At 35.8% G+C, this 23,492-nt stretch overlaps 1 protein-coding gene across 6 annotated transcripts in view; it reads left to right on the top strand.

Annotated features, from left to right (window-relative positions):
* Positions 16,602-23,492, top strand: part of LOC110399060 — a 53,304-nt gene continuing 46,413 nt past the window's right edge. For 3 of the 6 annotated variants that reach the window (XM_021397209.1, XM_021397210.1, XM_021397212.1), the window contains exon 1: positions 16,602-17,167. In XM_021397209.1, coding sequence (XP_021252884.1) covers positions 16,772-17,167 — 396 coding nt within the window. In that variant the 5' untranslated portion in view covers positions 16,602-16,771. Of the gene's footprint in view, positions 17,168-20,237; positions 20,314-23,492 lie in introns of all 6 variants that reach the window. The other 3 variants (XM_021397208.1, XM_021397207.1, XR_002438858.1) reach the window with 2 other exon arrangements.

Below are 23,492 nucleotides of genomic sequence, written 5' to 3' on the forward strand. Positions count from 1 at the left end.
TTTGCATCAATTTCCGTATGTGCTTTACATTAAAAGAAGGGTTATAGCTGAGGCTGTTGCTGCGGAGAGGCTTTTCTGCAGCAGAAATATATCTTCATTTTAGGCCTGGATTTTACAAAGATTTTCCAAGTTCCACAAATAATCTTTGTTTAAAAATATTTCATATATGCATTTCCATGCAATAATAAAATATTATTAATTTTATCTTCAGCATGTCCTGAGTTTTACCTTAGAAAGACTCTCACTTATGATGTCTTAGTTAGATACGTGGTGTAACTAAGCTGTGCCAAATCTGTATTCAGCAAGAGAATTCTGTGAAAGTCTATACTATAAATGGAGTTGAATATTGTATCTCTAGAGGAATTGTTATAATTGGTACTGCAGTTAAGACGCATGCATTAGGTAATAATTTGCTCTTTGTGGTGAGAAGTGTAACTATATTTGATTGATTTAAACAATATTTAACAGCAGCAAAAATCCTTTTTAACAATAAGGACTGCAACTTTCTGAATCACAAAGTAAGAATTTCTTAAATATCTGGCTAATATCATTAATTTCCTGACTTAATACTCAAATAAGACTTATCTTACTGGTTTTATTGTATTGATTTAAAATTTAATTAATTTAGAATTAATCACAATACGCATACTTCAAATAAATAAAGTCCATAGAAAAATACGCACATAAACCAACGTAAGATTAGAAAGTGTAGTTTTCAGTAATTTCACACTTAGAGCTATTTAAACCCTGACCCTCTTGAGCTTTGGATAATAGGTCTGGAGGAAGAAGGAGGTGCTGGTAAGAGCCAGATAAAGAAAATTCATATTAGAATACTAAACTGCCATAAAAGCTTACTACAAAAAGTTGCCAATAACATTGCTGCAATAGAAAAGTCAGTGAAGATAATACTTTGAAGGACATAAATAAAAGAGTGAAGCAAAGCAAAGCAAACATTTCTTTAGCTGAAGAAAATGCTAACAAAGCAGAATAAAGGATTTTAAAATGAAAAATTGTATTCAAATGGTCCTCTTGCATTAAGAAAGCCAAGCTTGGAAGAATAAAGTTCAGTGCTTTGTAAGCATTTGTTAGGAAATGGTACTACAACGAAAAATTCTAGTTCTTTAGGAAAAAAAATGAAGTGGGACTCTTTATGACAAAATACAAAAGAGATAGCTAAAACAATAAGGTAGAGACCTAACATGCTTTTTAGATATTGTAAGAGATTATTCTTTTTCCACCTTTGCCTCAAAGCTTGCTGAGGAACACAGATGGACAAGTCCAGCAAGTCCTGGTCAAAGTTGATAAGATCTTTTGTCTGATGATTTGCAGGCCAGGGGCAAGGAGGGAGAGATAAGTAGCAGCTTAATGGCCAGGAAGTGGTCTTTTGTGTGGGCTCATCTCGAGGGAGATAGACATCTCAGGGGTGCTGCACCTGACTCTTACCTAAGAGCCCGGGAATGCCACGTTGGCAGAAGAAAAGGATAAAAAAGGGACCTACAACCAAGAGGTGAGGTGTCTGACATCAGATGCCTCATGATGTGATACCTGCCAGCTGCTGGACTCTCCTGGGCCTGCTACTTGCTTGCTGCCTGTTTCTCCTGAACTCGCTGTCACTGTACCTGCTTTCTGCCTAAGGGTGGCCACTCTGCTGAATCCTTCTCCTGTGCTCCCGCTCCTTTATCGGCCTTGAACCATAAGAACATCATGCAACAGGATGCTGCTGGATCTTTGGTGGTGACTGTCCCCACTTTATGTAATTCTTGCTCCTTTCCTATCTTTCCTATCGCCCACTTTCCCTTCCCCATCACCCTAATTCGTAATAATTGCTGGCCTTCCCTTCCCCATCTCCCTGATTGCCTAGGATTTGTAATAAACTGGTTGCACCAACATTTGAACCATTGTTTCTTAATCTCATGTTGAGTATACGTATATCAAAGAACCTCCTCTCGCTATGATAATCAGAGTGAGACAGATATATGGACAGAAAAGGAAGTTTATTCAACAGTTCTGAAAAACTATGCGTCTTATACAGTCAGATGATTAGCATAGGTTGCAATAAGGCATTTAAGTATTACTTATGGATTTATGTCATGTTTTTAATAGAAATGGATATTGAGGTAACAGCAACAGAAAGCTTAATGTTTCATAAGTGTGAATCAAGTTCCTTCCTTTCTCATTTCACTGTCTCTCCCTTCTTGTATGGCTAGCACAGCCTTCTCCCTACTAGCACAGACATACCCATCTACAGAGCACATGTCCTATTTAAGAACTCTCTTCCTAACTCACTGAGTTCACAGAAGCCTGTTTCAGCTGAGCAGCTCTTAAAGAAATTACACTTTTTTCATTTTTCAAAACAACAGTGCATTACCTATCTTTATTAGTGTACTTTACTCTTCTTAACTAGGCAAATCATTAACTAATGCAAGGAAGATGAGGGGGTTGAGGGCACCCTCAGTAAATTTGCAGATGACATCAAGTTGGGAGGAAGTGTCAATCTGCCTTGGGTTAGGAAGGCCCTACAGAGGGATCTGGACAGGCTGGATTGCTGGGCTGAGGCCAGTGGGATGAATTTCAACAAGACCAAGTGCCAGATCTTGCATTTTGTCCTGTCATGGTTTTATGATTTTCGGTTATTGGTACTCCACATCATAACATCATGTAGTGAATGTACCTGGTTCTCAGAAGAGAAGGACTACTACATTCCCCACGGCATTTTGCTCCTCTGTTACCATTTTCCAGCCGGAGGGAAAACATAAAAGCTCACAGTATAAAAACTTGCAGATCACGAGACCTCGTCCCTTTTTCCGCCGTCTCTCGTCCTGGCAGCACCTCGCTCTCCAGCCGTCTTATTGTCGGTAGTAGAGTAAGGCCTACCTTGATTTTGGGACATTCTCTCTCTCTGTATTGGATTTATCAGCTTAAATTGTAATTATATTGTATTATAGTGTGTTGTTTTGCATTCTGATATCTTATTTAGTAAATTAGTTTGTTTCTCCTCAGATTGTTGCCGCTGTTCTTTGCTCTCAGGGCCATCTCCTTACCCTTTTCCCCTTTTCCCTTTTCCCGGGGCGTGGGCCCGTGGATCCCCTGTCCCCTTCGTCACGGAACCGGGCTGAACGCCCGTAAACCGTTGACAGTCCACAACAAACACAGGCAGTGCTATAGGCTTGGGGCAGAGTGGCTAGAAGACTATGTAGAAGAAATGGACTTGCGAGTGTTAATTGACACTCAGTTGAACATGAGCCAGCAGTGTGCCCAGGTGGCCAAGAAGGCCAATGGCATCCTGGATGCATCAGAAATAGTGTTGCCAGCAGGAGCAGGAAGGTGACTGTCCCTCTGTACTCAGCGCTGATGAGGCCGCATCTTGAGTAATGCGTTCATTTTTGTGTCCCTCAGTACAAGAAAGATGTTGAGGCCCTGGACTATGTCCTGAGAAGGGCAACGAAGCTGGTGAGGGGTCTGGAGCACAAGTCTTAGGAGGAGTGGCTGAGGGAGCTGCGATTGTTTAGTCTGGAGAAGAGGAGGCTCAGGGGAGTTTGTGCTTTATTTTGCCAGTTATTCTTTACAAAAAAAAAAAAAATTCTTATATAAATTAAATTCAGTTCTTCCCTCTTTGTTACTGAAATGAAAATTGCTGCAGAACCTGTCTAAACCAAGATGCTTAACATAAGTTTTTTTGAGGCTATCTGAATGAAGTGATGCTTTGCAAGCAAAATTCAACTTCTGTCAACATTCATATTCTTCATATGCATTTTTACTTCTTAATATCCTGAAAACTTGATGTAAAATAAGCAATTATAAACAGGTATGTGAGGATTCAAAGATCTAGAGCAATTTAAGAAATTCAGTAGGTTAAAACTTCCTGTGTGCTTCTACCATTTCCCTACTTAATATTTGATCTTTTTTCCATCTTGAGAGTAGGAAAAAAAAAGACAAAAAAAACACAAAACCACAACAACCTTGCACTTATATAACATCTCTTTATTTTATCTTCCAAGAAATTCTAATGCTGTATGACCATAAGTAGGCATGTAAATTTTTTGTCATGTAGAGGTTTGCATCATCACTTACAGTATCCAACCATTTTATTCTGTATATATCAGACATGTTACTGCAAATACAACATTGAAATTGTTGCTTTTAACATTAGGGGAAAGAAGACAGGACTCAGCGTTTGCCATTTCATCTCATTTAGTACTTCTTTTGCCAGAAAAAAATAACTGAGGATCTTAAATAAGAGTTGATACATATTATACCTTCAACTTATCCTACCTTAAAACAGACCTTTCTAACTTAGTCTCTTGATGGTTTCTTCCTTGTCTTCATTTTTCTTGGGGCAGTTGGAGTTTATTTCAGCTTCTTATTAATTTACATACCTTATAAATATAAGAATAGTGTCTCCATGTCTGTAATGTTAAAGTATCTAGTTATCATAAAATTCAGACACTTTGAATATATCTAATTTGTAGACATCAGCACTGCAGCGTGAGAACGACATTTAGGGATCTTGGGTATTTCTTGTCTAATAGTTGTTCATCAGCTTGTACTGTAGCATTATGACATTTGAAATTCTTTTCTTAGTCTTAGCAGGAGATCCAGTGTTTTAGATTTTATTTCCTTGACAGTTACAGACTAGCAAAGTGAATGTTTTTTCTTTTTTCTCATTTTCTTTTCTACGAGAACTGCTTTTATCAGGATTGTTTACTGACGATAAAGAAAATCTAAGTAGACTTGCCTTGCTCAAAGATGGAAGTGACTGTAAAAGTGCATGTCTGTCTAAAAAAGTAAATAATTGTTTTTCATTTCCTCTTGAAAATTTCTAAGTGTCTTTCTTTCTGTTCTTGGCTTTAAATGACAAAAACTAAGACAGTGAAAGAGCCTGAAAATCAGATATTTTGGATAGTATTTTGTGTACGTTACGACTTTCTTTTAATATACTTGGTAGAAGGAGATAAGAAACTGATGTAAATAATGCTTCAAAAAAATCTTCAATTCAATGAAACATTTTTTACCTTTGTCTCATGTCCTGGGATGAAAAAGAACTCCTTCCTGCTCGCTGTACATTTTGTCTACTGTTCAAAATCATAATGTTCTAGCAAGACTACAATATTTTGTCTGACATGTATATAGAAGTATTATTTTTTGCCCTGTAGTGTTGTAAAAATATTTAATAACTTTAACTTCAAATATGTCTTTCTAGTTTCATTTGGTAATATACTCCAAAACTATTGCAGAGTATTTAACAATGTACTTTGTTCAATATGTTTTTAAAAACCCTATATCTTCTATTGCACAATAGTATTCTTTATTCTGTATTTTTCTATATTTTGAATAAAAATAGAATAAGCATTGGATCTCTTTTAAGTTTTCATTTATGTCCATTCCTCGCAAGTTGTAAATGTTGATTCTAGCTAATATGAAGTAAATGTGTAATGACTGCAGTGCAGCTCACTATCTTTAATGTTTTCATCAGTATTCTCAAAGAAAATTTGCAGATTTACTGCAAGAAAATATGTTCCTGACAGTAGATTTTGGGATATGAACTGTATGTCACTCATGACAAACAAGACAAGCTATGTCCTGGAAATCTTCACAATTCCTTCTGTGTTGAACGTCACTCAGATTTCTGCTCAGAGAGAAAAAAAAAAAAAAGGGAATAAAAGTTTCCGTCCTTTCTTCATCCCTTAACAAATAAATTCTCAACAGCAAGCATTACTGATCTTTTATTTGTTCATTAATGGAAATTTATGTAACTCACTTCTGATCCTAAAGATATGGGTTGCAGCAGCTCACTGGGCAGCACTGTGGGCTTTTTAATTTATTCCTCTGGAGATCTCATTCTGGAGTAGATTGACGTAAGTAAGTAAATTCTGATTTAAATAATCAATTTTAATGTTTTGTTTTCTAATTAAGGTTTTTCCTAAAGAAATGCTATTCTTCATTAGCTGATAAAAGTTGTTGCCATCTTTATATTTTGTATCTGTTTATTTAAGCAATTAAGCCATTTAATATGCATTTATTCAGATACTGCTGAATTTCTATTATGTTTGCAAATAAAGAATGAAGATCTTTATTATTATCTAAAGAATGGTCTACATTTACTCATTACTTTTGTCACCTTTATTGAAACGGAAATTGGAATTCAATTATAAATAAGCAAAAGAACAATTTGATAAATAAAGTGTCTGCACACATTAGGAAAATATTTATCTGAGGTTTTTTTTCAGTGATAACTACTTGCTTTATAATAAATGGAGCACATGTATCGTAGTGAATTCACTGAAATAATTCTTATGTTCCTGGCCTTTTCGATCTCTTTTTATAACACTTTCTTTACATTTATATGCTAGAAAATTCTTTCTTGATTTTCAGTAGTCTTTTGACTTTGAATGAACTAAACACTGACTGCCATTAATTGAATAAATACAAAGAAATGTTTTCTCTAATAAGAAATAAACTAGTTTAGAATATTCAACTTATTTTTGTCTACTTTGATATACAGGTATGCTCTGAAAGTAAAGTCTCCCATTTTTTTATGTTGTCCCATAATGTCAGAGGCAGATGGTGGTGGTATGGCAACAGAGGTTGAACCTTCCCACCAATATTCCCTTACATTTTGTAATTACATGTGACAGATGGCAGCAGAGGGGTAGTCTGACAAAATGGCATCTGATGTGGAAGTGTGTGTGACATGAAAGCGTGTCACTGAATTTCTCCATGCAAAAAAAAATTGCATCCATTGTCATTCATCAGCACTTGCTGAACATGTATGGAGACAGAGGATGTGAACAAAGTGAGGCAGTGGGTGGTGCATTTCAACAGTGGCAATAGTGAGAGTGAGTCACCTCTGCTTGTACAGATTTGCACTAGCACAGCGTGCAGGCTCTTATTCATTGTTGGTAAAAATGCGTAGCTAATGGTGGTGACTGTGTCACCACTGAGAATTTGCTTTTTCAAATAGAGTAATTGTGCTCTTTGTATCTGTTGTAGTGTTCATGGAAATAAATAGGAGGCATTACTTCCAGAGCATACTACATAATAAACATTTGAAAAAACCACGGTTCAATAATAAATTATTCTTTAACAGCAAAGCAAATCTACTTCAGCCATATCTTATGCCAAATACTGACACCTGTTTTGGAACACGTTACTTTTGATTATCTATCAATAGGATAGGTTTATTGTACATGAAAAACTCAGCAGCCAGACACTGTCTGGAATTTAAGTAATACCAGGAAATCCTTAAAAGCTGCACATAATCTTTCATACATTTTTAAATACTGGAATATGTTTATGTCTGGGGCTTTATCTTGCATTCACTTCAGTAGATTACATGGTGTCTGACCATATAAAAGCCTGTTTTAATGGAAAATCAATATTTTTCATTACAATTAGTGGCTGTAAATTAATTAGCAAAGTAAAATTATTCTAATTTAGTCAAGAATAACAAAAAAGTTCCTCAATGGAATCATATAAGCATAACATATAAATTTCATACTGCTTTCTTACAATTGATTTTTTCCCCATTTTTTTTTTCTTCTCAGCAGACCTATTTTTTCAGTAGCTCTTCTAGAAACCCCCTTGAGAGACATCAGATCTTTTAGTAGCACACTAGCTGACAACCAGCCTGATGAGTTGAAGACGTGATCCCCAATCAGCAGAAAGCTTAATGATTTATTGCTTTTGATTTGTTGAAGATTCTCATTTGTCTTCAAAGACCTGGAAAGCCAGTCAAAGTCTTCTGGGAAGTAATAGACTTTTAAAAGCTTCAGTAGTTTATAGTCAAGAACATACCAACTGATCACTGAGCCACAAGTTCATAAGATCATGTGAGATACTTTATCTGATTTGTATGGCATGTTTGTCATGCTGGAGCTAAGGAATATTTGTTCATTTTACTTAAGAATTGTTAAGTAATACGCTCGTATAAATCTGCATGGCTGGTAAGAGGTAGCTTGTCTTTTTTGTCACTGTCACCACTGCTGAAACACACCACCCACTGCCTCACTGTGCTCACATCCTCTGGTCTCCATAAACGTTCAGCAAGTGTCGATGAACATCAGTGGGTGCAATTTTTTCTGCACAAAGGAATTCAGTTACACACCTTTGCTTCACATGCACTTCTATGTCAGATACCATTTTGTTAGACTGCCCTCTGCTGCCATCTGTCACACATAATTACAAAATATAATGCAGTATTGGTGGGAAGGTTCAACCTTTAGTGCCATCCCACCAACATCCACTTTTGACATCATGGGCCAACATAATAAGATAGGAGGCATTGCTTTTGGAGCAGCCCTCATACATGGTCTCCTACAGATGTCAAATCTCCATAATTGAGATAAGATTCTAGGAAAGCGTAAAGCTTGCCACCAGATGAAAAAGCAAGTCATATAAACAGGATTTGGAGTAATATATTACTGCTGACTAGATGCAAGCAGAGGTATGTAAATGCTGTAAACATAAAAGCTATTTCTTTCTTCCCATGGTGGTACATTTTACAAGATGCTTTCATTTTTGTACTGCATTTCTATGACATTTGCTACTGGAATGCGTTCTACTGTTCTACTGTTGTTTTCCCCTTCTCTGTTTTCTTTTTAAAGAACAAGAATTAGAATATTGACATAATTCTGAGAAGAATGAAACATATCTTTCATTCAAATGGAAGTAAAACTCTCCATTGATAATATGGTGTCTTTTACCAGATTGATACATGTTATATATTCATTGTTTGGATGGACTGCATAATGATGCAACTAGACTGCTTCTTCCATAAGATATAGGATAGTAATTGTCATTATCACAACAGGTTAATTGATTTTATATTGCAGCTAGAACATATGATATAACTCTGCATGTAAGCATGCGAATAGTATGTTTTCATTTAATACTGCATATATCAATGAAATATTAAAGCACAACTAGATACATTTCCTGCTTTTATTTCTTGGAAATCACAATAATATACTCATCCACTGTGCTATTAAGCAAGATTACTGGTTAGTTTATTCCATAACTAATCGATACGCAATATGAATAATCAGGGCAGTACATCTCTAGAACACCAGAGTACTGGTGGTGTACAATATGTACAATGTACAGAGTGCACAATGGTATACTCATGCAGGATTGTGCCACAGTACATGGTAATGGTAAGTACACACTCCTAATAGATCTGGCCTTGGAACAGACTGATCTGACAACTCTTTAAACAGTAGTTGTTTGCAGCACCTGGACCTCTACCTGCTTCACCAGTGCAACTCTAAGCATGAACACTGCAAAGAATTTCAAGTGCTCAGGGAATTCCCCAAGTAAGCTTGGTCTGGCTGTCTATAGATCAGTCTTTGAATCACAGCTGTCAATTTAAGTGTCCAAAGATACAGCCTAATGAAGAACTTCTATCAGGCTTCCCAAGGAATTGTCGCAGACATTGTCAGTGGTACTGGATGGTATTTGGAATGTTTAAAGATGTGTTAGGTAAAGCAGAGGTGTAATAAGATGTAAAAGTATCTGTAAAAGTATATTAAGTAGACTTCAGTATGAGCTTGTTTTGAATTTAAACCTTAAGTTTATAATTGTGTAAACATTTTTTTTACCCAATGCTCCAGTAAAAATAGAATTTTCATTGCTTGACTGAGGACAGAGGCCCCATGGTAACTGTGCTTTACGTGCAAGGCTCGAGTCATGGCCTATTAAGCTTGTTATCAACATGTTATGAGAACTTGTTGCGTGAACCAGAGCTTCATATCAGGTGTCTCTTGTTATGATGTAGTTTTATCATGCGATAACAGCAAAGGCCTGAAAATATGGGCACAGGTTGAAACAGAGGTCCCAGGACTGTAAACAATTTACTGGCGGCCAATTACTGATCTCTGAGAAAATACAACTTTGGGAAATGAAGAGGACAGTTTTTACTTTTAGAAAAGCAGCAGCAGCTAAGCAAAGGAAAAAGAAATAGCAAAGCAGAAGGATAAAGCAGACGCTATGGTCTAGGAAAGTAATCCTGCCTCAGTGTTGCAGAGTGCATAGTCTAGAGGGAGGGGAGTCCAAGGTTGAGCCATTCTCTATAAGCTCAACAAAAGGAAAAGATACCAATTTTGAGGAGGAAGGAAAAGATAAAAACAGAATGCTACTGCATTTTCAGCTTCTCTTAACAGCAAGCTCTCAAGGCTGACTACCTTGACCTTGATGACTAAGACTTACAAAGGCTGTAGCCATTAGCTATGCATACCGTGATATACAACTAATTCAGAATGTGATTATTATGAACTGTTTGGAATAAGTAGAGATAATGATAAAATACACGTAAGAGCTCCTTTGATAATACAGTGTATTGTTAATGAATGTCAGTCTAGGAAAGTTTCATTTTAAAGTTTAAAACTGACTTATTACTCCTTTATACACTACTATCCCAACTTAATTCCTTAAGTGATATATGTATAATCAGTTGTAAAACACAGTGCGTAGGTCAAGAAGGCCCATCAAAGGCAATAGAATAGTCATACAAAGGGAAAAAAGTCTCTTTATCTCTATCTTGAAAGTCTGAACAACAGTAGCTAAACCATTGATTGAAGAGTTTTTGTTCCAGCCTGCACATTTTGGCTATCATTGTGGCCCATAGGCATGTAAGCAGTGACTTCTTCCTTATCTCCAAAAAATTCTTGTTTGTTGTTATGCTGCTTCATTTCTCTCTCTGAAAATTTTTTCTAAAAGATACTATTGACTCTAATCAGATATTGTAATAAACAGAAATTCTCATATTAAATATAGCTGCCTTAATTCTTAATGCACAGGTGTAATATTATAACGCGTACAACTACCCTTCATTGAATTTGCATTTCTAAATAAAATGAACCTTGTAGCATCTACCTACCTTTGTATGCAATTTCATCAAGGAAGTGGCTTTGTTGTCATAGTGATTAATGAAAACAGTGTGAAAAGTATTTACCATTATCTGTGTCCAAACTCAGTGGCTGCTACTGTCTGCATTATCTGTAAAATCTGCATGTTGTTTTTTTTCTTTAGTAATCACTCCATTCAGTGGTAACTCTTACCACTGACATTTATTGCATTTCTTTCTTTTACACGCTACTATAATGGCCTCAACTGAATCTATCACACAGAAAGAAATGCAAGGCAAATAGCACATTCACAAACATTTCTTTATATAGCACTAAGATGAAGTCACAAGAAAAATAAGTTTTACTGGTTGAATTTGTTACCAATTCATAGTTAATATTAAGAAAAATATGTTTATGCTATCTTGCCATCTTCTATTACCATGCATGTTTTATGATGCACTGAAGGAAAGCATAGCCCAGCAAAATGAGCAAATGTTAAAAAAAAAAAAAAAAAAAGCCATTAAAAAAGCAGGGCTCCTCTGCTAGAAGTGCAAGATACAATAAATACTTCTTTTCAAGTACTTGCTTTGTTAAAAAGGATACATTTTCCATGTGCTAAAACTGAATATATTTTAAGCCATTCCTGAGATTTAGAAATTCCTTTATAAAGAAATATCCTTTAAAAGATTTTACTAAGTAGACAAATGAAATGCAAAGCAGAGGACATTGACAGATTGTAATGTACTGAAAAACTTTATTACTTACAGAATGTTAGTTAAGATGGCTTTTTAAAAATCTGACACATAACAATGATTTCCTATCTTCCCTCTACTTCAGAAGAACAAAAACTTTATACTGAGAAATTTTATTTATTTCTATAATTGTTATTTTCTAAAGTTAGTTGCCATTATTAGTCAGACCTTCATTTTGCCTCATTTTTTAAGCCAAAATATAAGCAGTTACATGGTGTCTACTTTAATTCTCTTACAATGTAAGAATCACCTTAGTAAAGTTATTTTCGTTATTCTAGAAATAAGTAGTACATTAAACTCAGAGTTTGTGGCACATTTCAGTACCTTTCACCTGCCAGGAATAGCAATAGCCAGATTTACATGTTTCATGTTGGACTCCTAGGGAAGTCCTTAACGTTTCTTTTGAGTGAATAGACAGTGTGGACAGGTGATACAGTATAATGCTTCCAAAGCACAGAGTAATAGAGATGAAGAAGGCAGACTACAACTGGCAGGAATTTTGGAAGAACAGAGGTTAGTAAATGAAATGATTTAAAAAAAAAACAACTTTCCTGAGATGTTATCTGTGCACTTGTCACATGAAAAAGCAATTCTAATTACTCTTACCTCTTACTAACTACTTACCTCTTACCTCTAACTTACTAACTACTCTTACCTCTAACTACTCTTACCACTTCTGTCTTGACTGTGTGCAGTATCATTTCTTTTAGTCATAGTTGTTAGCCAGCATGGTATCACCTGTACTGAGCAAAGAAAAAGTGATGTGTAATCAATTTCTTCCAAGTAATCAGCATTATATACCTGTAATATTACTTTCCAGACCCAACAGTCAGCAAAGAAATTGGTTTCTCTGGGGAACTTTGACAACTTTGTACACCAGCTTTGGAACTACTATTGAGCCAGTTTGAATTGTCTTTCTATAATATTCATTCACATGAACATTTCAAAAAATCAAGACAAATGAAAATCAGATCTATTGCTTGTGTTCGGTGAATTATAGTATGACTGTTAGTGAAGTTTCAAGCTTAGAACAATAATATATAATAATATTAAATTATTTTTCTCTCAGAAATTCAGTTTCATCTTAACCAAAATACTTAATGAGAATTCCATCTGCTAAAAGAGAATGTGAAAGAAAAACTGACGTGAGATTTAGAAAGAGAATGGAACCCATTAAAAATGTAACAGAGCATCTTATTTCAACTTATTTTGATATAATTTCATTTATATTGCATTACACATAGGCTTGTCCAGCTGGTCTCATGTGGTCTATATTTTCTTTAAAGGAATGATTTTGATGGTGAGGCTGCTTTGCGGCTTTGATTGTGAGGTTTCTGCTCTGAAAGATGTGAGAGGTGTCTCTTTGCATGACTTTAGACTCTGACTAGAGTCAGAGAGGTTGAAAGTAGGGAAGTGATTGCACAGCTGTGAACTAACCTTATTAACAAAATGGAGCAAAATAACAGTGGAACAAAACAGAGACACTCAATCCTTTCCTAGCACTGTTGAATCTGCTTTTTAAACTATATGAAGTCTCTTCCCCAGCTGCAGTTGTTAAAATAGATTTCAGCAGTAATCTATACTTTCTTTTGTAGTATTCACATAAAAGCAACATTGCATCACTCCTCTCACTGCTTCCCCACTGAAAATGGGACGAGCTTCCCTTGTCTTCCCACTGTATGAAGAAGGCAGGCAGCGTCCAACTGTGTGTAAGTTGGCTGGAATCATTTGCTCAAGATTCTCGGAGACAAGAACAGCACCATCGTCATCTCTATAAGCCGGCACTGTAGCAGCTAATACGCAAAAGCTGTATATGTACTAAATATATTAATGTATTAAAGTAGATAATGTACTTAATGATGTAAGTAAAGGGAGCGAGAACAGTGTGTCCTCAGTGGCTCCTTCCTCACCAACACTTTTTTCCCTGTAGATAGAAAAGCGAGTAGCGCTGAGCGGTTTACTGTGATTGATTTAGCCCATACCTATTTAACACAGTGAAATGTTCACACTATTTTCTCTTGCATACTGAATGCCACGATGTTTTGAACGTGACACGTGTATTACAACAAGGCAGACAGTGCAAATATGAAGACATAAAGAACTGGTGTATATGTCCAAGAAATAAAATAGGTCTTTGTTCACCCAAATTAAGGTTTTAATAAAATCGAAGAACACAAATGTTTGGTGAGCAATAATGAGATTGCATTTGGGATGTGATGTTTGAGCAAAAATAATTCTCTCTTTATTACCTAATGTTTTAATTCAAGTTGTTTGGTTGTGCGTGTGACAATATGTTTTGAATGAATTGTGTTGAACCCTTGTCAATATGTTCATAATGACTGTCAGCTGTGAATCAGAATGAAACTAAGTTCTTCCTGTAACAGTTTGGAGGAAAGGCAGCATTCTGAACAGGAGTGTGATTTTCCTAAAACACTTAGTGCATATTTATGTGGGGTAGACTTTGCCATAAATACACTAATTTTAGTGCAACACGGAAATTTACAGTGGTTGAGGGTGTCTGGATTTATCATCTATAGAATAAGATACAGCCATTTCATATCCATATTTTATATGGTTCCTTTGTTATTTGTTTTAATTGTTCTTTTTTATCCAAATAATAATTATCTACTGCTTTCCCATTCCAGTAAATATTTTGAAGAGCAAGTTATTAATCTTCACATAACTTCACATGCAAAGAATGACATGTTAATATTTCCTTGTGGTTATATATTACTACTTAAAGCAATGGAAGAATCAAAAAACAGCACTGAATCCACCATCCTAAATTCACTCTGCAGTATCAGTTTCATTATTATTAAGAGTGCATTTGCTCTGCTAGCTTTTTGCATATATGATAATCAGTAAAGTTCTAAGCAGTAAAGCTCTACTGTTACTTCAGTAACAGACTTTCAATGCCTTGTGCCTTTGCTTAAGAAAGCATGAGCATTAAGCAAACCCAGTTGGCAAAAGTAGTTAGCTTGTCTGCGATGTAAGAACTAGTTCAGTTATAGCAGGAATAAGTCATTAATGGTAATACTCATACAGATTCACGTATTGTCCCTGAATATTCTACTGCTGATACCTTAAGGAAATTCTACATTTTTAAACCTGTATATATGGAAGTTTCCTTGAAGAAATGGTAATCTAAATGTTTAAATAATTATAGTGAAACAATTGTCTTATCAAATGATTTTTTTTGTTTTGCACTTTTTAACATCTAAACACTTAGAATGTAATATTTGAATATAGTTTCTTTATACATTTATAACAAGTGTTACTTAAAAATCTGCAGGCATAAAGGTGAGTCTTTTTTTTTAGAAGTACTGTAAAAATTTGATTAATACACATAAATCTTGACAGATATGTGAAAAATCAGAAATCAATTAATTTGATTCATCTCTTAAACTGTTATTACATAGGTTACTCTGAGAATAGTGCCTCTTATTTATTTCCATGGAAACTACAAGAGATACAAAGAGCATAATAACACTGAGTGAGCAAATTCTCAGCTACAAAACACTATTTTTCAACATTTTCACTGCCATTAGCTATGCATTTTTACCAGTGATAAATAAGAGCCTTCATGCCACATTTGTAAAAACCTCCGTGGTCGTCTGGAACATTACTTGTCATCACATCACTGTCACTACTGCTGATACACACCACCCACCGCCTCACTATGCTCACATCCACTGTTTTGTCTTCATAAATATCCAGCAAGCATTGGTGAATGTCAATGGATGCAATTTATTCTTCACAGAGAAATTCAGTTGCACACCTTTGCTTCATACGCACTTCCATGTCAGACTGACTCTCTCATGGTAACAAAAAGTAATAGAATGCTGGTGGGAAGATTCCTAACCTCTACTGCCATAGGACCAACATCCTCCTATAGCATCGTGGGCCAACATAATAAAATAGGAGGCATTACTTTCAGAACAGCCTTCATAAAAATTCCACATGAATGGAGAGTGATAACTAACATTATAGGTACAGATACTTACCGTATTTCTGGTAGTAATCTGTCAGAAACATCAGTACTATAAAGCTGAATTGTGTATAATTAGAATCTAAATCAGTCTATAGTAATATAATACTCAGTGTCCACAATTCTAGGTCAATGCTCATACAACAGAAAGAAGGTGTTGTAATAGGCGGTTGTGAGGATACGAGATGCGTGAGTAAGATGTAACGAGAAAGGCCCCTCCCCGAAAGAAAAAGGACTAGTCAACCAAAGAATGTACCCGTGACGCAAGAAAAATGGCAAACTAAGATGATCCGATAAGCTACCTTTTGATATGTCAATAGATGGAAAATACTGCTTCATGCTTCACTGCTACATGCCTCAGCAAAAATATCCAATCAGCATTAAGGGAGTAAGCTTTAGATGGCAATAGTAGATAACAAGTATCATAAAAGGAGTGCTACACTTTTGAATAAAAAAAAGCTTTTTCTTGCTGTGTGTGTGTGTGTGTGTGTGTGTGTGTGTGTGTGTGTGTGTGTGTGTGTGTGAGAGTGTGTTTTCAATAGGTTCCTGAAAAACACTGGAGGATTTCCTTTTCTGAAGTTACTGGGAATTTTTCAGCAACTAGGAAAAATGAAAGATCCTGAGTGTTTTTACTTTATGCATGCAGTAGCTCTTAGCGTACAAGATTCACCTGAATTAACTGCATGTGCTCTTCTAAGAAGCCAAGGAACCGCATATTAGTGATGTGAATAGAATTGTAGAATCACAGAATCAAAGAATCATAGAATGACTTGGGTTGGAAGGGACCTCAATGATCTTCAATTCCAACTCCCCTTCCACAGGCAAGGTTGCCAGACACTAGAACAAGCACTAGATAGGATTGCCCAGGGCCCCATCCAACCTGACCTTGAAAACCTCCAGGGATGGGGTACACACAATCTCTCTGGGCATCTTGGTCCAGCACCTCACCACTCTCTCAGTAAAATATTTCCCACTGACATCTAATCTAAATCTCCCTTACTTTAGTTTAAAACTGTTCCCCCTTGTCCTGTCACTACCTACCCATGTAAAAAGTTGATTTCCCTCTTGTTTAAATATTGGAAGGCTGTCTCTTCCAGTCTGAATGAGCCCAGCTCCTTCAGCCTGTCTTCACAGGAGATGTGCTCTAGCACTCTGATTATCTTTGCAGCCATCTTCTGGACCCTCTCCAAATGCTCCACATCTTTACAGTGCTGGGGGCCCCAGGCCTGGGTGCAATACTCCAGTTGGGGCCTCATACAGGCACAGTAGAGGGGGACAATCACCTTCCTGGTCCTGCTGGCCATCTCTCTTCAGCTGCAACAAAGGGTTCCATTTGCCTTCCAGACTACAAACAGATATTTGTGGTTCGTGTTAAGTTTTTCTTCTACCAAGACCCCTGTAGCAGAAATGGTAAGTCAAGAACTGAAACAGTGATTGAGCACCTGGTAGGAAGGCAGGGCCAAACCATGGGAGCTCAGGTGCATGCAATGCACTTCAGTGATGGGTGGACCCTGGCTCCATCTCTTCCCAGATTTCATTTAACAGTTGGAAGTGGAGACAATGTGTGTACCTGGGGCCTTCTGAAGGTAAGCAGCTTTTGTCTTCTTTCCTTCCTGTGGCTGTTGCATTTTACTGTTCCAGTGTCTTATCTGCTGGTTTTTGGAGATGTGTTAGATACAATGGACATCTCAAAAAATCACTATACACTTAAAATTAAGCAAATAAACTTTTGTCCAGATGTTTAACTCTAAGGCTGTGATCCTACACCCTTCCCCCCCCCCAAAAAAAAAAAAATTAAATATGTTGTAGCATTACAAGTGACTGCATTTGACTTAACTTTTTTCTTTTGTCTCAAAAGGTACTTACTACCTGTTCATTAATAGTCTCATTTCTAAGTCCATCTAGTGTCTTGAAGAAAAATAATTTTTTACCTAAGTAATGACAAATGTAATTATATTGCATTTGTCCAACATATTGGTTTTCAACCAGATTTGTTGTTCCATATGAAAACACAACGGTGACCATGGCTTTTGTTTAAAGCACAGTGGAGAAGATGGCATCTGGCATTTGTTTATAATACAGTGTAGAAGCATGAAGGAAAATGCTGAATTGCTTCCTTTGCATTTCAGCCCTCTTACTTGTATTAACTGTATATGTTCCCAGTTCTCAAGAATTGAAATACAAAATGCTGTCCTCCTTTAAGTTCATCAATTATGAGCTAGCTGTTCTTTCTCTCACAAACATGTATAGAAATGTACAAATATAGGTATCTCTTTCCCTGAGGATTACTTTAATGTAGTCTGTTCTTACATATGGTAACAGGCTTTGGATCTGAATTTAAAAATAAAATGCTGTTCTCTTTCTGTTTCTGAGTAAAAGGAAGTAACTGATTGCCTTTAACACAAGTTGCTCAGGTACAGATCTTAAGCAGAACAAGAAGTCTTTTCTCAATGCAAACCAAAGTATGTAAATTAATATCTAGAGCAGAGTACATTGTTGGCCAATCGCTGTCTACGAAAATCAGCTTGCTTGCTTTCTTTCCTTCTCCTCTGTCTTCTCTCTTTACTTAAAATAATTTCAAGTAAACTACTTCCTTTTATTTAATCAGGAATTACAAAATACAGCAAACTTCTACTTGGTTCTCATATAAATGCAAACAATGATAGTGAAACTAAGAATTCCAATGAAGTGTTATGTAATTAATTGCTTTAAAGTAATTCTCAAGGTTATGAAGTCTCAGAACTTCTCAAGGTCTTTCCTAAACAGAATGCTGTTCCATTTTAATTAAATGTAACTTTATCAAATTTTAGATTTCATACTAGAATTTTTCATAGGAAGTAAGAAATCTTAGTATATATGGAGAAAGAATTAAGAAAATAATTTCCGAAGGAAGTCCAAAAAAAATAACTGCAAGAATGTCTACCCATTTGAAAAGGTATTATAGAATCATAGACTGGCTTGGGTTGGAAGGAACCTCAAATATCTTCTAGCTCCAGCCCCAGTATTTACCTGCAAGTTTATGAGTAAATTTCCCTCTCATCAGTGGTGCAAGCCTGGTTTCTAAACTAGACTGTGTAAATAACAAGTGAAACAGTTTAGCCAAGCTCATACTTCCTTCAGTGATGTAAAGAAAAAAAAAAAACAACTTCATAAATATCCTGTAGAATGCAGGAACAAAATTAAAGACAAAATTTCCCTAAATTTAGGTATTATACAAGAGAAGTTTCTAACATCAAGCCAAAATTAACAACCAAGCAGACATCAACTTTGTTCTATGTTAAATTACTGTAAATACTAGATCTAACTGTACAGAAAAAAAAAACCCAAACCCAAAAAATGCAAGTTATTTTAATTTTTATTGTTGTTAAAAGGTGTCCAAATAGCTCCTGGTTGCAGTCAAGTTTGAGTTAGAAGCTGTTTCTCAGGGAAGACTGCTCCTTCCAAGAATTTCTAACACATTGCACTGTCAAGATTGTGTTCAAATAAAATTTCTGATAATATTTAGCTGATACAACTGTACACAATGTGGACTGTCATGTACACAGTACAATAGTGGATTTTTGCAGCAACAGATAAATAAATAGAAATGGCTCTAAATTTGGTATGATAGCCCATGTTATTTCTCTTAAAGACATAATCCCCTCTAAGGGAAAGATGTTGGAGCTAGTACTGTAGCAGTTCTGTGTCAGCTGTTTACTTAATGATCATTTTGTCTACATTGAGGTACTCCACAGATTTTGAGTGAACCCTTTTACCTTTTAAAAGGCAAAGAGGCAGGGGACCATGACATGCCTTGTAGGGTTTGTATAGTAAAGCCTTAGTGCATTTATCCCCTGAGCTGGGCATCTGTCTTCTCCTTCTTCCATATACCTCACCCCCTGCATGGATCAGTACTTTGGAATTTGATAGATAAAGCAATTCAGCCAAAGAAACACCTGGCTATTTAGGCTAGCCTTCTGAACAGCTGGAATCCTCTCTCCGGGAGAACCGCTGCTTCAAAACTTTCTATGAAGCCTACTTTCAGAAATGAAGGCACTGAAAGAAGTTTAACTATGGGCACAGATTAAAATCAGTTTTTTTTATAAAGAAAAGTGTCCTCCCAAATCTCTGGCACTAATAATGGTCTTTAGATTCCTATCAACTTCTCTAGTTTGTTACTCAACCTTCCTGCGTATCATTTTAGTTCTTTAGGCACTTTGGAAAAGGTTCTTACCAAACAAACAGTAATTACTAGAAATAATTGCAAGATTCTGTCCTCCAGCCAAAGGTTTCTATCACTTCAGGAAGAGTGTAATCACAGAAAGTATCCATTTTTCCACACAGCTTGAGTTTCTTGGAAGAGACAGGAAGCCAGTGGAGAAGTTTCTGTTTCTTAGCTGTAGGTGCAGTTTAGGACTTCTCTGTCTGTTCCAGACATATTCCTTTAGGCACATTCAGGAGATTTCTGTACTGTTATCTGTTGGATGTAAAATCTGTTATTTCTGTGGCAAGTCTCTGAAATGGAACAACTCCCGGCAGAAGAGAGAATGAACAGTTGGCATCATGGATTTGAATCAGGAATCTCTCATGAGAATAATTAAGTGTAGACATTCTTTTATGGGGGGAGGGGGGGAGGGAAGTATTTGAGTAATCTTTTTTTTTTCTTTCTCTCTTCAGAATTGTTTTACCCTTCCTTTTCCTTGTGTAAAGGAGTCCATAGAAATAAGATGGATGGATTTAAACACAATTTCTAGTAAGAAACATGCCTTAAGTTTTCCTTATTTAAATATTGTGTTTTGACCCAAACGAATCTGTTGACACATAATACACAAATGCTTCTGTGCAGGAATAAGTTACTCTTAATCAGAAAAGAATTTGAATGAGAGTACTATTAGATCTTTCACATTATTTGTTCATGAACTGTATATTTCAAAAAATTAGTCTCTGACAAAGTGAATTTGGTTTCTCTACATCATATCCTTGCGTACACTATTTCCAAGAACGCTTTCAAAGTGTGTTACTGAATTTTAACTAGTAGATATGACCTGGAAATGTCAAACATGTTTTTAAGTCCAGAGTGAGTGAGTTTCAGCTTTCAGGCTGACCAGAAATCAGCGGCAGCAGAAGTACTCAGTTGTCTCTTTTTTTTGTATTCCCCTTACCAGACTGGTTAGGCTGAACTGTAAAACAGTGTGTATGTGGAACTATCAAAAATGAATTCCTTCAAAGGTCAGAAACAATAGCTATAACATTCTTAAAATTAAGAATATTAGGAGGTGCAACATAGAAGGTCAAATGAAAACACTAGAGATCAAGGCAGACAGGGAATGGACTTGCAGACTCAGCAAACCAAGAATGCATTTATGGGCAGTCATTGTCTGCAAGCTGACATGCAACAACTTGGTGTGTGCAAATTCTGTGAGACAGTAAATCTCTGGAAAATTTAAAAGAAAAAATACATACCAGAAAACAGCAAAGAGAGTGACTGACAAGCAGATTGAGGTTTTGGAAGTGCTCATTTTCTGAGTTTACACTTACTTGATGACCATCTTTTTGAAGACTAAATGAATAACTGTTCTTCACACTCCCATTATGTAATTGTAATATATTCCTCATTTCTATAGTTTTTCCTATGAAGAACGGCTACGTTACAAACCAGAATATGAGAGCACAAAACTCCTGGTATTGTATGTTTACTGTAGTCAGAAATTTTGTTGTATTTTTTGTCTGATATTCTTGAAATTAAAAAATCAAAAATAACAAAAAAAGACTATTCAAAAAACGTCTTTAAAAGAAACTTACCTTGAATTAGAAATTGGCAAAAGTATACATCATCCCCATACATGAATTTTTCAGGTAGTTATGAGAAAGTTTGCGATATTAAGTATGCGTTTCAAAACAGTAACAAAAATATTAACGATATGTAAAAAGATTGTTTCCTTAGTTAAAAAGTTTTTCTCCTGTAAACATTATAAGTTTAGAAGTTAAATTATATAATTAAGTTTTACAGCTCTACAATTTTAGATGTGCTTGATCTATAGAGAATTTGCTGTTACATTCCCTGATCAAAATATTTTATTATTGATGTCAAAAAGGGCAATTCTAATAATGAAGCAATGTAGATGTAAAATGAACATCACTAATTTTAATTTGCCTGGATCATGTGGGAGGTTTTTTAAAAAGTAGGATGGAGAGATATGCATAACTTTCTTAGTACATCAGTATGTCTCTCTTGAACTAAGACAATGATACAGATTTCATTTTAAAACAAAAATAATATCAGGTTCTGTGCAATTATTAAAATAAGATGTTTATCTAAAATTCCTACTCATTTATATTACTCTGAAGGAAGGGAGAAATTACACAACACATGCAGCAGATATTACTACTATTCCTTCTACTGTTATTTTTTGTTAATTTAGAAGATAAATTGCCTAGAACTGTATATCAGTATCTCTTGGACATAAACCACACTCATCTCTTATCTCCCTTAATCAAGAGGAGATAGGTCATTTCATGCCTCACCAATTTATGACAATGCTAGACAAAAAAGGTCAGTTAATACACAAGTAACGAGAAGTGCTTGGAATAACACATCACAGCAATAACTCGCTTTCTTATTACTCAGCTTCAAATGTACTGGCATTTTTAAAGATTAATTGGTTAGGCCTAACTTTCTTAGAGCTTGACTTTCATCTCATTCCACAGTGTAACATCTATGAGTAATACGACAAAATGAGTGATGGTACCTATTTTTGAGTAGGATGCTTTCCTTTAAAATAATCTGAAACAAAGTTTTGTTCCCCTGACTTTTTTTAAAATGCAGAGGACCTATTCTATATGTAGTATTCTATATGCATTAGTACACAGTACTAATGACCAAATTGTCAGTTGTGTCTCCTGGGAAAATAACCATATTGTTTTCCATCTCAGAATATTTTAATCAAAATAGCAAGAAAAATGCTTCTGTTCTTCAGGATATAAATATTCTTCAGTAAGTTATCTACATGAGCTGTGTCCTCAAATAATTGTTCAGCCTGCAACATTCTTAATGCATCATTTATATGAAGATTTTAACATTTTTAGAATACACAATTCCTTTAGCATATTGCACTGCAGCACTATAGTTAGCTTTAGTAAGGAGTGCTGCTGAGCTCATTAGCTGTTTAGTCCCATGAGTAATCAAAATTTGTTACTACAGTTGACTCTGGGTATGACACATCTCAGTCATGTCTTGTAATGAAGCATTTCAATTTCATTTTGATATGAACGGTTCTTTTTATTCTGACCTCGTTTCCAGTATGTTCTGCTTGCTCTTACCTTAGAGCTTCTTTAATCACAAAGGAATGCAGAATGTAGAGTAAGGAGTGTTTTGTAGTCTATAAAATGTCCTTTATTGGTCCAGTCCCTGTTTTTAACATGTAAGCTCTCAACCTGATCAACCTGATTATGGCTGCTTTTTAGAGGCAGCTCTTTGCAGTCTACCTACTTCCTAACATAGAGGGCAACTCCTCTACTTCTCCTGCCCTTCCTATCTCTTTCAAATGTTTGTGCCCCTCAGTCATAACACTCCAGTTGTGTGATTCATCTCACCATGTTTCTATGATAGCAAGGGCATAATACTGGAAAATACTTTTAGATTACCTAAACCGTTGATTGCCATAGGCAGATAAGTTGTACTATTGTGGTTTAACCTGGCAGGTAGCTAAGCACCACACAGTTGTCTGCTCACTCCCCTCCCTTCCCAGTGGGATGAGGGGGAGAACAGGGGGGGGGGGAAGTAGAATTCATAGGCTGAGATAAAACTACTTACTAGGATAAAGAAAAGATAATATTTACGACTATATATATATGAATGTATATAATAAATGATGCACAAGCAATTGCTCATGACCCCCTGAGCAGCAGAAGAGAGAGATGAACTTCCACACT

The sequence above is a fragment of the Numida meleagris genome, chromosome 4 (assembly GCF_002078875.1).
Source record: "Numida meleagris isolate 19003 breed g44 Domestic line chromosome 4, NumMel1.0, whole genome shotgun sequence".
Taxonomy (NCBI): domain Eukaryota; kingdom Metazoa; phylum Chordata; class Aves; order Galliformes; family Numididae; genus Numida; species Numida meleagris.